Raw genomic sequence first — 14072 nt, forward strand, 5'->3', positions numbered from 1 at the left:
TTGCCTCACATTGGCCAGGGAGTCGGATTTGACGCGGGCAGCTTGGGAGGCTCAGAATGCTCTCTTGAAGTCAGCAGAGAAAGTTTTCCAGGAGCTGATTGATTGTTTCTTACTTTGTTTGAACCACTACCTGGACGGCCCGTTCAGTGTGGAGGGAAATATTAAACACCTTAGCTCAGGGCCAATGTTCGGTCCAGTAGCTCCCGTTCGAGAAGCTCGGAGCCCGCCTCTGGGGGTGAGGATCCGGGACTTCTCTGGGCGCCCTGCTACGATGGGAAGGTCCTGCGGATGGTGGGTTTCTCCTGCTACTCCCATAAGCTGTAATATCTCGGACAGGCCGAGGAGGAGACGGATATCTTATCGGTGAAGGAGGATGCCTGACCGGGGATGCAATCCTGGTTCCGTCAGGGCGGATCAGGATAGGTAAGGGCCTTTCGGCCCTGCCAACTTGCGGGCCTTGCACCTGGCGATCTGAGCGGGGCGCAGGACAGCTGGCCGGGACGGGCTGTCGCTGTGAGCCCTCCCCGGATCTCCTTCTAGAATTCCCTCGAGCCCTCCTGGGCACGCTCGAGGCTGACAGTGAGCTGGGAGTTGAAGTTCGGACCGATCGGTAATACTGTTGCTCAGCCCTGGGTAGTTCTTTGAAGATTGCCTCTCAGCGGTGCGATGAGGGAGTAGAGTTGGATGTCGGAGGTCTGGCCGAGCGGCTAGGCCTAGACCGATTACCCCGGCGGGACTTATGAGTCTCGCCTTGCCTCTTTCCGACGTTAGCGTAGGTTGTAAGAAGGGGTAGTCGGGCCAACACCTCCTCAATCTGCTGATTAGCTTTCGCCAGCTGACTCCTCAGCTGAGTATTCTCCATCTCTACCGCCGTGTAAAAGTCCGGGTTTGGATTAGGTGGCCGGGGTGCCGAACTTCCGGTGTCATCCTGGCCTATTGGCTGCTTGCCCGACCACTGCTGAACTTCGAGGTTTTGCTCACCGGAGACGGCGGCATGATGGGCCTCCTGCCCATCATGTTGGTCTGCCTCGTTACCGTGTCTTGATCGAGTGATCACCATAGTTGGATATTTGCGATAGCACCAATTTAACAAGCTCTCAATGAAAGCACCAAACTGTTGACGCGGTTCTTCACCAACAGGTAATTAAGAAAATAAGATAAAGGGATTAGTGCTGAGTAATGAACCGAAACAGATGAATGATCTTAAAATGAACTGATGACACCAATGCGTTTTTAGGTAGTTCAAAGGTTAAAATCATTCTACTCCACCAGCCAATATTATTGGTATATTTCTGGGATTCTTTACAGGGTATTTCGTTACATAATCGAATCCAACCCCTTGCAACTCCCAGGGTCTCCATATTTATAGGAGAGGGCACCTGGGGGTTGGTAAGGGGGGTCATCCCGTGACCTTCTTACCCATCATGTCACTTCTGTGACATTCATGATTAATTCCTAAAACCTGACAAATGAAGTGTGGTCTAATCAATAGGTAAGGGGGATAATGGGCCGCACGGCCCAACCTAGTCGTGGGTGCCTGAACATGCACGTTCATGCTGCGTGTCCGAGAATTCAGGGATATATCATACACGTGATGTCTTATATATGCACGTTTACATTGCGTGGTTGACTTTATAAAGGGTCACAGCTTCCAACTCCAGCTCGTGCCTCGAGCTGGATACCTTCTTGACCCGTGGTCTTCATATTTCTGACTCGACCCTTAAATAATCTTGATAAACCTTTGGCTACCTCAAGCTAAAGAGGTAGGACCTGACAACAGCAGCTCCGGCCCACGTGGTATCCACGTGGGTGATATAATTATGCCATATCTCAGCTCGCTAATAGCCCATGGAAAATTAGGGCATACAGAGAACAATTCATAAACCCAAAACACCATATAATTAACCACTCTTAAGAACATACACTCACCAAAATAAAACATCCATCCATTCATCACATATTACGGTAATATAAGAATGCAATTATACCCACACAATAATTAATGCATGGCAGAGATTAATGACCGCACTGGTACCAATTGTCGGTAACTGGTTTACCATGTGCACAGTGGAAAGCACAGGGTGTTGGGCCCAGAGATTTCAAAAGAAAAAATTAAACAAAATTTAAATAATCGGATCCATTAACATGCAAAACATTAATCATAGAGAAATAAAAAGATTATGATTTATGAGTTGAAGAACCATCAAGAATCATTGTTATCCTTTTATATCTCAAATGAACATCCAATCTAAAGAAATTCTTCAAAATAGTTAGACCAAGATCTTCCAAGATATATCTCTACACCTCATGACATGTGTGGGCACGAACAATATTGGTAGGAAACAATTTCTGATTCATAAGATATTCTCAACACATGAGAACTTGGAATTTTTAGGTCTTATACAATTTTCAGGGATAGGAAAATATTATGATATATTTTCTTTCACTTTTTGAATATTATGTATATCACATATATCTCTGTTGAAAACTATATTTCTGATAGATTTATAAAAGAATTACTTAAATTCAAATTTTAAAATTTAAACTATAAATCTAGTATTAAATTAATAAATAAAAGAAAAATATAAAGGTCCAATCTTGATCTTGTTACATGTTGTACATGCCAACTATATTCCCTTGAATGTGGTTGGCGCATAACATCCTTATTTTTAGGGATGTGTTACAACCAATTTTCTTTTAAATATTTTTAATAATTTATTTATTCAAAAATATCTAAACCTGATAACTTATTTATCAAATTAAAAAAAATATTATTTCAAATTCAAATCCAATTTAAATTATCATAAATATATTTTCACGTTATTTAAATAAATAAACCTAATTAATTCAAAAATAATTATCTTAATTATTTATATGTCATTTTCGAAAATACCATTTTATTTAAAAAATATTTTTTGAAAAATATAATTAATTAATTTATTAATTTCTAAAATTAATTTATTAATTTTTCTAGATTACATATTTGACCCTAAAGAACAAATTTCTTCTAAATATGCCATTAATTTTCTTGATTTTTTCCAATTTCAACTCTTACCTTGAATAGTGTTGATAAAGTCATCTCGAGAACCTATGAACCTATAATTTCAAGCTCCAATAAATTTAGATTATTAATTAAAACACTTTAATATAATAACCTTAATTTATTAATTTCAATATTATTCCACTAAAAATATGAGATTGCACTCTAGTAATTGTAGAGATCTATTTATTGAGTACTTTTAAACATATGAAAAATGTCAATCGATTTAATCACTACATACAATTCATTCCTCTATTAATGGTTCATAAGTAAAGGAGGAATTAATCACCATTTAACCTCTTTCATTATATCTTGTTTCTTTAAGTACCATTACATTTACTAGTGAAGGTTAATTCATAAACTGATTTTATAAATTTGAGCTCAATAACCTTTCAGTTCCAAAAGTCAACCCTTAAGAAAATCATTATTCAATTTCTCTCAGACAGTTATAGATTCCATATCAGTATGTTATGTCCCCAGCCATTTACATCAATGAGTTCCCAAAACAAAAGTTTTGAGCCTGATTATTCTGACAAACCATAATAAGTGAATCAAAGAACTCATATGACAAAAATAAGAGCTCGTAATAACTTCAGGATTAAGATCAATTTATACATGATCATTTTAATGATATGTTTAATTAATACTTATAAAGTAAACGATAATATGAAGTATTAATAACATATCGGGTCCTATTCATGTATAACCACTTTATACAAAGCACATCCCCTAAGATGTCCTACTACATCAGTAATCTAGATCTAGATTACATGTATTCATAATACTAGTGAACCGTACTTACAGTATTTAATCCAAAGATTCTATGTAACTTTGTTTTATTGAGAACTGTTTAAATTTGTTACCTACAATCTTAATCATCTTACCAATACAAGATTGTAGTCACAATAAAGAATTTGAGAATTTTATGATATTCATATTATAATAATAATAATAATAATAATAATAATAATAATAATAATAATAATAATAGTAAGCAAACAAACAAACAATCTATGCCAAAATTTATTTCAATTATTTATTTCATAAAACATTGTTCAAAACATATGCTTTAAAGGGCACTACTCCCAACATTACCATATGCTCAACTCTTCTAAATGTTTTGAATCTCATATACCTTGTCCTTGAAATCAAAAAGTTAGGATAGCTGATGGTAATTTCTCACCTATTGCAAGAAAAGGTTTAATTAAAATTTATGATGGGATAGATCTTAAATGTCTCATCCATGTTCCTAAACTTACTTGTAATCTCTTATATGTTAGCAAATTATCTAGATATTCTAATTGTTTTGTGGTTTTCTATGAACCTCGTTGTCTTTTTCACGATCGGAGTTCGGGGAAGACGATTCACGGGTGTTAGGATGATTAATAGACTCTATTATTTCGAATATAGGACATCTAATAATAAAATTGTTCAATGATTTAGTAGCATTAACTTTCTTTCTGTTCATGATCAAATAATGGGCCACCCTTCTTTTTCTTAATTAAAACATTTGTTTCCAACACTATTTAAAATGTTGAATCATTTTAAGAGCCAACGTCAATCTTACGTTAATCATCTTTCGGGGGGGGGGGGGGGGGACCATCAAAGGTGGCTACCAACAAAATGGTTTGTTACTTTTATAGACGATCATACTCGTCTTCTAAACAAAAATCGGTATTTTAATAACTGATCATGGAACAGAGTATTTTAATCACAACTTGGGAAATTTTTCAAAAGAAAAAGGTATATTGCATTAATCTACATATCCAGATACTTCTGAACAAAATAGAATAGCTAAAAGAAAAAGTAAACATTTGCTAGAGGTAACTCGTGTCATGTTGTTTTATATGGACATTCCTATATATTTATGGGGTATGTTGTTCTTACTACCTCTTATTTAATAAATAGAATGCCCACTAAGGTTTTACAATACACTACTCCATTGGAATATTTACAAAGGTTTTTTTCCAGCATCTAACTAGATTTACCATTGAAGATTTTTGGCTATACTGCTTATGTTCATCTTCCAAAAAGGTCTAGGTCTAAGTTAGATCCCAGAGCTGACAAATGTATTTTCTTGGGCTATCCTCCTAATAAAAAAGGGATATAAATGTTTTCATCCTATCACTAAGCGTATTTATACTACTATGGTCGTTACTTTTCTAGAAAATACTCCTTATTTTTCCAAAATATTTATCCAGGGGGGAGAATTCAGTGGAACAAAAATTTTGGGACGTTGTTGAACCTCTACCTAATATTATTGATGTTTCTCTTAAGAAAACTTAGTCTAAATCTATTGGAACTGACATTGGTTTGTCAAAAACAGAAATGCTACAATTGATTAAAAGTCGTAACAACCTTGAGCCAATGGTTTATTCAAGGAAGAATATCTCTGAAAAAAGTAAAGACCATCTAAACATCCCTGTAGAAGGCCAAACAAAAGCCCTGAACAATGGTCCCTCAAGTACTCCAGGTAATTCTTCTCCTTCTATTTTATCTCTCGATAGTATTCTGCCTTCACAACCTGATTTGAGCCCTAAACCTACACCCGAAACACAAGATCTTCCCATTGCCCTTAGAAAAGGAACTCATGCATGTACAAAACATCCAATTGCCAAATACATTTCTTACAAACACCTATTTGACACCTATAGAGCATTTATTACAAGCTCAAGGTTGTTGTCACGGTCTCAAGGTTGTCACTGCTAACTTATAAAGCATTTTTACAACAGGCTCAAGAACTTATTAGGTGAACCAAGGTGGAAGTTGGTAGTGTTTGAATAAATGAATGCTTTGAAAAAGAGTGGAACCTGCGAGATTGTAGAGTTACCAAGGGAGAAGAAAATTGTAGGGTGTAAATGGATGTTCACAATTAAGGGCAAAGCTGATGGAAGTGTTGAGTGGTATAAAGCTAGGCTTGTGGTTAAAGGCTTCACCCAAACCTATGAAATAGATTCTCAAAAGATATTTGCTCCTGTTGCAAAAATTAACTTTATTCGGGTTCTATTGTCTCTAGCAGTTGATTTTAATTGGCATTTACACCAATTAGATGTGAAAAATGCATTTCTTATGCATTCAGCTAGTTCAAAATACTTTGAAGTCGTTTACAGAATTCTATGTATTTAAAGGCTTCTTGTTTAAACCACAAGGACATCTAAAAGTTGAAGCCTATACTGATGTTGATTGGGTTGGGTTGGTGCCCAGAAGATCGAAGGTCTACTTTTGGCTATTGTACTTTTTTGTAGGTGGTAACTTGGTTATATGGCAAAGCAAAAAGCAAAATGTAATGGCTAGAAGTAGCGCTAACGCTGAGTTCAGGGCTGTGGCTCATGACATGTATGAAATCTTATGGATAAGAAGATTGCTTGAAGAACTAAAGTCCTTACAACCATCTCCTATGAAACTATATTGTGACAGCAAAGCTACAATTGCTATTGCTCACAATCTAGTGTTGCATGAACGTACTAAGCATGTTGAGGTAGATAAGCACTTTATTAAGGAGAAAATGGAAACAGGATTGGTGTGCATGACTTACATCCCTACTAAAGAACAAGTGGCACATCTTCACAAAAGGATTGTACAAAAACCAGTTTGAGTTTCTTAATAGCAAAACTAAACAGATCACTTGGGTTGGGATTGTTGTTAGAAGTAATGGGCTATTTGCTATTTGCAAACATAGTAGATACAGGGTGCGATGAAGTATGCAAAATAAGTAACCAAGGATTTCATATATGTTATTTCTCTTAAAAAATTGGCTGCAAAGAGGTCAAGTATCCATGTATCTATATAATCTGTAATTACAGTGGAGCAAAATGTAATAGAAAGAAAGAAATGGTTACAGTAATGAAAATAAATCATTTAGAGTTGATCTTGTTTAAGCATAAAGAAGCTTAGAGTTAATTTTCCTCTGATCTCTCTAATATGAAAATGTTGCCTTTGTCATCCCTCCCTATCCTCAAGATATCATCAACATACCTACAGTGATTGAATCAAGGAAAAATACAATCTTGAACTTCTAGGAAAAGCAATCATAAAATGTAATCAAAATCAAATATAAACTAGTTGACTCAGGATACGTGATTTCCAGCCAACCCTCTGGATTGAAGATGCCAAGCAGAAGATCATAATTTTTCCGGAACACATTCATTAACTATTGAGTTCAAAACAAGAGAAAACTCAGGTTAAAAGGAGTGGGAAAAGAGCACCACATAAAGGGTTGCAATCAGATAAAAGAGCACTTCACAACATATTAGGCACAATAGAAAATACCTGATCTGGAATAATTGTTGAGTGATCATAACTGATTTCCACTCTCTGTAGAATTTTAACAGAAAGTTATTGATGATGATTTTGACTCCTTAGTAGTAGAAAAAGGCACTTTGAAATATCAATTTGCATAACGACATTCAATTTTTGTTTTGGCAATATAGTTTTTCCGACAATACTCAAAGCTATCGAGTATTGTCGAGAAGACTACTTTACAATTGGGTTGTAGTTAGAGTCAAGATTCTTAAGCTAAGAACATTAGAATATTATATGTAAGAAAGAGAAAAAAGGATAGAAGAGTTTTAACTGATCTGGATGCAATCTTGAAGGAAGCCTCAATAGTCAGCTGGCCATCTAACATTTTGAAACCTCTCACATTGAACTTGATTACATTAACTGCTTTGCTCTCCAGTTGAAAAGAACATATTATGAAAGATAAACAAAATCACCTCACAATTCATGAAACAAAAAAGAATACTAAAACACTGTAATGGTGAGCCAAGTAGATGTTTAAACAAAGAACCAAAAAAATGAAAAAATATTAATAATGTTATTTCACTGAAGGTCAATTTAGACAAAATTCTTAGGAATATTCATGGAATCCTACCTTAGCAACATCAATGGTCTGGAAAAAATCTCCCAATGAGATGAAGTCTCTTAATCCTAGTTTCGTTCTCTTTGCTCCTAATACTGTTATTGTACTATACACAAGCTTCCAGTTTCCAGCTACCTTTCATATATAGAAACCAATGTAAACTTCAAAAAATTGATGAAAAAAAAATTAAAAAGAAAAAGATAAAAATCACATACTAAAGTCAACAAAACTTACAACATATTAAAAGAGATTAACCTTTTCTAAATTTCTAGTAGGATTTGGAGTTGGATTCTGAAACTCCAGCTGCTTAACCAGATTTTCAATCGCAGATTTTTTCGCAGAGGGGACTCCAAAAATACCTCTATTGATTCCTTGAAAAAATAAGAGCAAAAGTCCCATTTCAGTAAATGGGGTCTTATATAATTATCCATAGGATGCTGAAATGCATAAAAACGTACCTTTAAGAGCTTGGAAAAGCTCAGCTTTTAACTGGGTAAATGATTCTTCCCCAACTAGGCCAGAGCTTTTTTCTGCAGCTCTGGCTAAGAAAATGGGGATTGACTTAGATGGGCACTCACCAAATATTGAGCTCTTGTTCCTTTGATGAGGGGCTGTGATTAATATGTGAGTTCTAAGCTTGTTGGTGGTTTTCTGTATTTTGGGATTGGCAGGGGAAGCTGGGAACAGTGGTTGTACAAGCATTGAGGCCATGGAAATATGTCTATCAGTAATAAAAACGAAAAGCCTTAAAATTTAGTTTTATTTTAGGTGGAAAACTGGAGATCATGACCGAGGGCCATGGCTGAAACGATGGGAAGAAGGTGATTTAGTTTCCTCTCGTAGCTCCTTCCATTTGATTTTTTTGTATTTTAGATTTTTTATTTTGTTTTATAATTTTGTTTTTTTAATATATTTTTATCACGTTCTTTCTTGATTTATGGTGGTAAATTAGCAAGATATTGATTATTTTCTCTATAAAAAGATAGTAATACTCTTTTTTTCCTCATTTAACCATAAACTTTTTTTAACTTCATAATATGAGTTTGAGAAAAATAAAGTAAAAGAAAAGAGTAGAAGAGCTGGAAAATTATCAAGTTGTCCATTTTCTTATTTTTGGATTTGAGGATAGACTTTGTTTGAGAGGAGATCCTAGTCCGACTTGAAACCTGTGGTCGAGAGTTGAGACTTTACTAAGTGTTTGGTAGGGAGGGAAATGGAGATGAAAACAAGAAAAGAAATATATGGTAGGACTATTCACTTGTTATCAGTCGAGACTTAATTCCATGAATCTTTACTGCTTGCATTTTGGATTACTTCAAACTTATAAGAACTAATTCAAAAACATTATGAAAGAGTTTGAGAAAAAGAAAAAAAAAACATATGCAAGCAAAATATTTTACCCAAAAAAACAAGATGCACCTTTTCTTTTCTATCTCGCTTCTTCCCATTTAGTAATTCCCGTAAATAATTGTTTGAATAAATACATTTATTTAAGAGATAGGATCTATGAACATTGTTTTTTTTTAATAAAGATAGTGTTCACCGTGTTTTCACCAAATGACACGTGGCAATCAGAAATCGGTGCGGGTAGGACACGTGGCGGAGACGTGTGTCTCTTCAAGTGAGGCCACACCTCAGGGGTCAGTCCTTGGAGGGTGGATATCTCGAATAACGGCCACGTCCCTCGGATAAAGGTAGGGCACAGACGTCTCTTTCTGAGGCCATCCCCCGAGGACTAGTTAGTAGTCCTCGAACTCGTTACAAGCATTTGTCTTCCAAGGCGAGGACCTTGTCCTCGAGACCTAAAAGGGTAGCCAGGTGTCAGCCAGTGCATGTTTGCAGTGTTAGAGGATCGTCTAACAACTTTTTTGATGATCCGCCCACAGTATTGTCGATTGTACGACTCGACAATTCACACTCCCACTACGCCGTCTGCAAGGAGATATGTGCGCACGCACTGACAGTGTCAAGGGGATGTTCCCCATAAAATAGGTAACTTTATGGAGTGGGCCCCATGTACATCGCCAGGGTCGTGCTCTCTAGTTAATGCAGCCCAATGCATTAAAGTGGTATCAATACCCCAATAACGGGGGGAATGTGTATTAATTATAGATAATTAGCATTAATGACCCCAACTTCTATAAATAGGGCTGGGAGTCTCATTGTAAATGGTTAAGTTTTTTAGAGAGAGAAAACTTGTACTCAGAGCAATATAAACGATGCCTGAAAAAACTCCATTGGAGCTTGCCCTAACAAGCTTCCAATCTCCTTAATAACAAAGATTTGTGGACTAGGGCTCTTTTTATAGCCTGAACCACGTAAAATCGTTGTGTTCTTATTTGTTCCTTTCTTTAATCTATCATCTTTAAGTTGATAGTGAAAAAAGCAGTCAACATTTTGGTGCTTTCATTGAGAGCTTGAAGAAAGCATTCAGAACATTTACAACCATAGTAACCGCTAGAAGAAATGTCACAAACGATGTAGTCCCCCCTACCGAAGTTGAAGGAGGGGAAACCAGTTGACAGCCACCTGAGGACATGTCTGAGATGGTGGAGGATTATGATGAAGACGTTGAGTACGATGGTGAAGACGACGGTGGCAACCAGGAGTATTATGAGGAAGAGTAGCCCAAGGATGCAGAGGAGACACCAGAAGTGGTGGTGCTCCGTGAATAGGTGGCCACCCAACATCAAAAGCTTGCCATGAAGGCCACTCTTGTAGCCCAAGGGCTATGAGTGGACCCCAATGGTAATGTGCCAGCTGGGCATCCAACTAGCGTGCCATCTGCGCACCTTGTTGGAGTGCTACCTGCAAATCCAGCCAAAGTGCTCCCCGAGCACCCGACTGAAGAGGCGTGAGATCCGCCAGTTGGAGTGCCTACAAAGCATCCAGCTGGAGTTGGAACCACAGTGCCGTCACATGATCGTGGCAAAGGAAAAATTGACGATAATATTGCTCCAAAGCAGAAAAAAGGTCCGTCAGAGCCCCAAGAACCACCAGATTCCCAAGCAGGCTAGAAAGGGTAATGGCCCAGGAGCTCGAGGACACCGCCAGGCTGCCAGCGCCCATGGAGCTCAGGGCGTTTCGCCCCAACACGCCCATACGGACCGCGCAAGGCATGGAGGTGGTGTCCCCTCAGTACCTCGCCAACCTCGTAGGAACAACGGTCCAGGGGCCACCTGAGAAACGTCTCTATAAACCGAGAATGTGGCATCAGTATATTGGTAAATAATGAGAATATTGAGTCCGATGGCAAAACCGAGGTGGCTCATCCCGAGGATAACTGTGCGTTCTGAGGCCAGGCTAACCTACAGGACAACCTTAATGCTTGTAGGTGCAAAACACTAATGGGCGCGAGCCCGCCAAGAAAGGTCTATTAGGCCTATGGGACAATCTCAACGCCTGAAGACGAGATAACCTAGCGCAGAGCATCAACCGAGACTGAAACCCACTCTGCGCGGAATTAGAGAGTCTGAAAATGATCATCCTAAGAATGGCCAGATGGCAAGGCCACGACTCAGACTCATAGGACAAAGAAGGGGAGCCCTGTGCTCTTCACATTGTGGAGGCCACTCTACCGTAGCGCTTCAAGATGTCGACCATTCCTCCCTATGATGGCGGCTGGGACCCCATCGATCACCTTTCTAAGTTCAACAGATTGATGTCGGTGCACCGTGTCTCTGACGACGCTAAATGCCATGTGTTCCCGATTACTTTAATGGGGCCGATAGATGAGTGGTTCAAGAAGCACCGGCCAGGATCCATTCAATCATGGCACCAACTATCGTCTGCCTTCCGAAGACAATTCATAGGAGCTTAAAAGGTGAGCTTCGAGGTCAATGATTTAGCCAACATAAAACAAGGCCCTTCGAGACCCTCAAGGCATACATCAAACGCTTCAAGGAGGAGGTAGCGAGAACCAAGAGGGTTGATGATGGCCAGCAATTGATGGCCTTGCAAGCCGGCATCCACGTGGGATCCCTGCTTTGGGATGACCTCTAGCAGAGGGGATGCCGACGACTCAACAACTTCATTTGTAGAGCCCAAGAGTATATCAACTAGAAGGATGCCCAGATTGGAGCATCCAGAGGACCCATCGCCTTCCCCACTCCGACCACACCTGGCCCTGTGGCTTCGGGGATCCAGTATTCCCCTTACGCTCCTGTCCAACCAGACTTAGGGGGAGTCCAGCCTAGCCTGAGTGTCCCACCCACAGGTTTTAGTGTCGTGTCAACCCTTGGATTTAGTGCGGCTCCGACAGGATACGGAGCAGACCACTGGATACAGTGCTTTTCAGCCTGCATTCAGTGCTGGAGTTGCTACTCCGTCCTACTCTGCTGCATCCAGTTGAACCCCCAGTGACAGTAGATGCGGGGGCAAGGGCAAGGGCAAGGGGCAAAATCCTAAGGAAATGAAATCACACAGGCCAAGCAGGGAACTACCTCTGGCGAGAGGTACGTCTTGCAGTACTCTGAGTATACTGACTTGGTATACTCACGAGAAAATATCTTCGTGGCAACGGAACAGCATGTTCACTATCAAAAGCCACAACCATCCGAAGGGACACAGAAAGGCAAGATCCCAACTAGTTTTGTTGTTTTCATAACGACATAGGGCACCACACCAATGAGCACTGCCAACTCAAGGATGTGATCAACAACCTCATCAAGTTGGGACATCTCCACCAATATGCTAAGGGCAGAGCACGTCAAGCACAACTCCCTGTGGCAAGAACACCTGTGCCACTTGTTGCTCTACGGATCCCAGCAGTCGCTCCCATGGCCCCGCAACATCCAATGGTCCGAGGACCTCCCTTGGTGAACGGGCGAGTAGGAACCATTTCAGGAGGGCCCCACCTGGGGGTACCTCCCGAGAGAAAAGGTATATGCGAGCTTTAAATCATGATGATGAGGTGATGGCTTTGGCTTAGTTGCTTTCCCAAATGCCCCAAATGACTGACCAAGTCATAACATTCTCTGAAGATGATGCTCGGAGAGTACACTTCCCGCACCACAACCAGTTGGTAATTGGGAGCCAAGTCTCCAATAAAGTGGTGGCACAGATTCTGGTGGATAACGGGATTTCAGTGAACATCCTGTTTAAGTCAGCCTTCGAGAAAATAGGGCTGACCACTATAGATTTGTCCTCATGCGCCTCGACTCTTTACGGATTCTCGGGAGAAGCCCTCATCCCGATGGGGAAGATAAAGCTCCCTGTAATACTTGGAGAAGTGCCTCGCCAGCCCTTCAAATACTGCACCTTTGTGGTGGTAGGCTGCTCCTCGACATTTAACACCATCCTGGGACGGCCTGCCCTAGTAGAGTTTGGAGTCATCGCTTCCATCTGCCACCTGTGTAAGAAGTTTCCCATGGAAGCGGGGATTGGTACCATTCACAGAGACCAGAAAGAGGCAAGGCAGTGTTACAATGTGTCTCTTAAGATCCCTGTGATAGTGGTGGAGGCAGTAGTCCCTGAGCAACCCGAGGCATTGGAAGTACAGGCGATCTAGGAAATCGGGCCCGATGAATTGGACCCGAGGTTTCAAGAGGAGAGGGCCATTGAACCAATAGAGGAGGTGGAGGAGGTAGTTCTTGACACCTCCACCCCTGATAGAGAAACAAAAGTTGGGGTAAGCTTGAAGATGGATGTCTGGGAAGCATTGGTGGACTTCCTCCAAGAAAACAAAGACATGTTTGCATGGTCGCATTCTGACATTACTTGCATTGATCCAAACATCATCTTCCACTGCTTGAATGTCGATCCCAACTTTGCTCCCATCCAACAAAAGCAAAGGACGTTTGATCAAACTCGGAAAGAGGCTCTCAAGGTTGAGGTAGACAAGCTCTTCACCAACAGATTTATCCGAGAAGCCCAATACCCCAGATGTCTATCCTATTCTGTTCTCGTGGCAAAGTCAGATGGCATCTGGAGGACATGCATTGATTTCTTGTACCTTAACAAGGCTTGTCCGAAAGACTGCTTCCCACTCCCCAAGACAGACAGACACCACCTCCTGTTACGATCTATTGTCATTCACAGACACATACTCAGGCTATAACCAGATATCCATGCATGTCGCAGACCAGGAGCACACTAGTTTTCGGACCGACAAGGGTGTCTACTGTTACATTGTGATGCCTTTCAGACTGAAGAATGTTGGTGCCACCTACT

The 14072-nt window shown here is 40.0% G+C and overlaps 1 protein-coding gene across 1 annotated transcript; it reads right to left on the reverse strand.

The window, feature by feature from the left end:
* Positions 1–6740: 6740 nt before the first annotated feature.
* LOC133802981 (fibrillin-5, chloroplastic) lies at positions 6741–8953 on the reverse strand. Its single transcript, XM_062241044.1, has 7 exons — positions 8360–8953; positions 8157–8272; positions 7914–8036; positions 7614–7712; positions 7310–7354; positions 7117–7190; positions 6741–7015 (listed from the first exon to the last, which is right to left on the reverse strand). The coding sequence occupies exons 1-7, from the start codon at positions 8610–8612 to the stop codon at positions 6937–6939; spliced, it is 789 nt and encodes a 262-aa protein (XP_062097028.1). The 5' UTR covers positions 8613–8953; the 3' UTR covers positions 6741–6936.
* Between the last annotated feature and the right edge of the window lie 5119 nt (positions 8954–14072).

The sequence above is a fragment of the Humulus lupulus genome, chromosome 1, assembly GCF_963169125.1.
Source record: "Humulus lupulus chromosome 1, drHumLupu1.1, whole genome shotgun sequence".
NCBI classification, from domain to species: domain Eukaryota; kingdom Viridiplantae; phylum Streptophyta; class Magnoliopsida; order Rosales; family Cannabaceae; genus Humulus; species Humulus lupulus.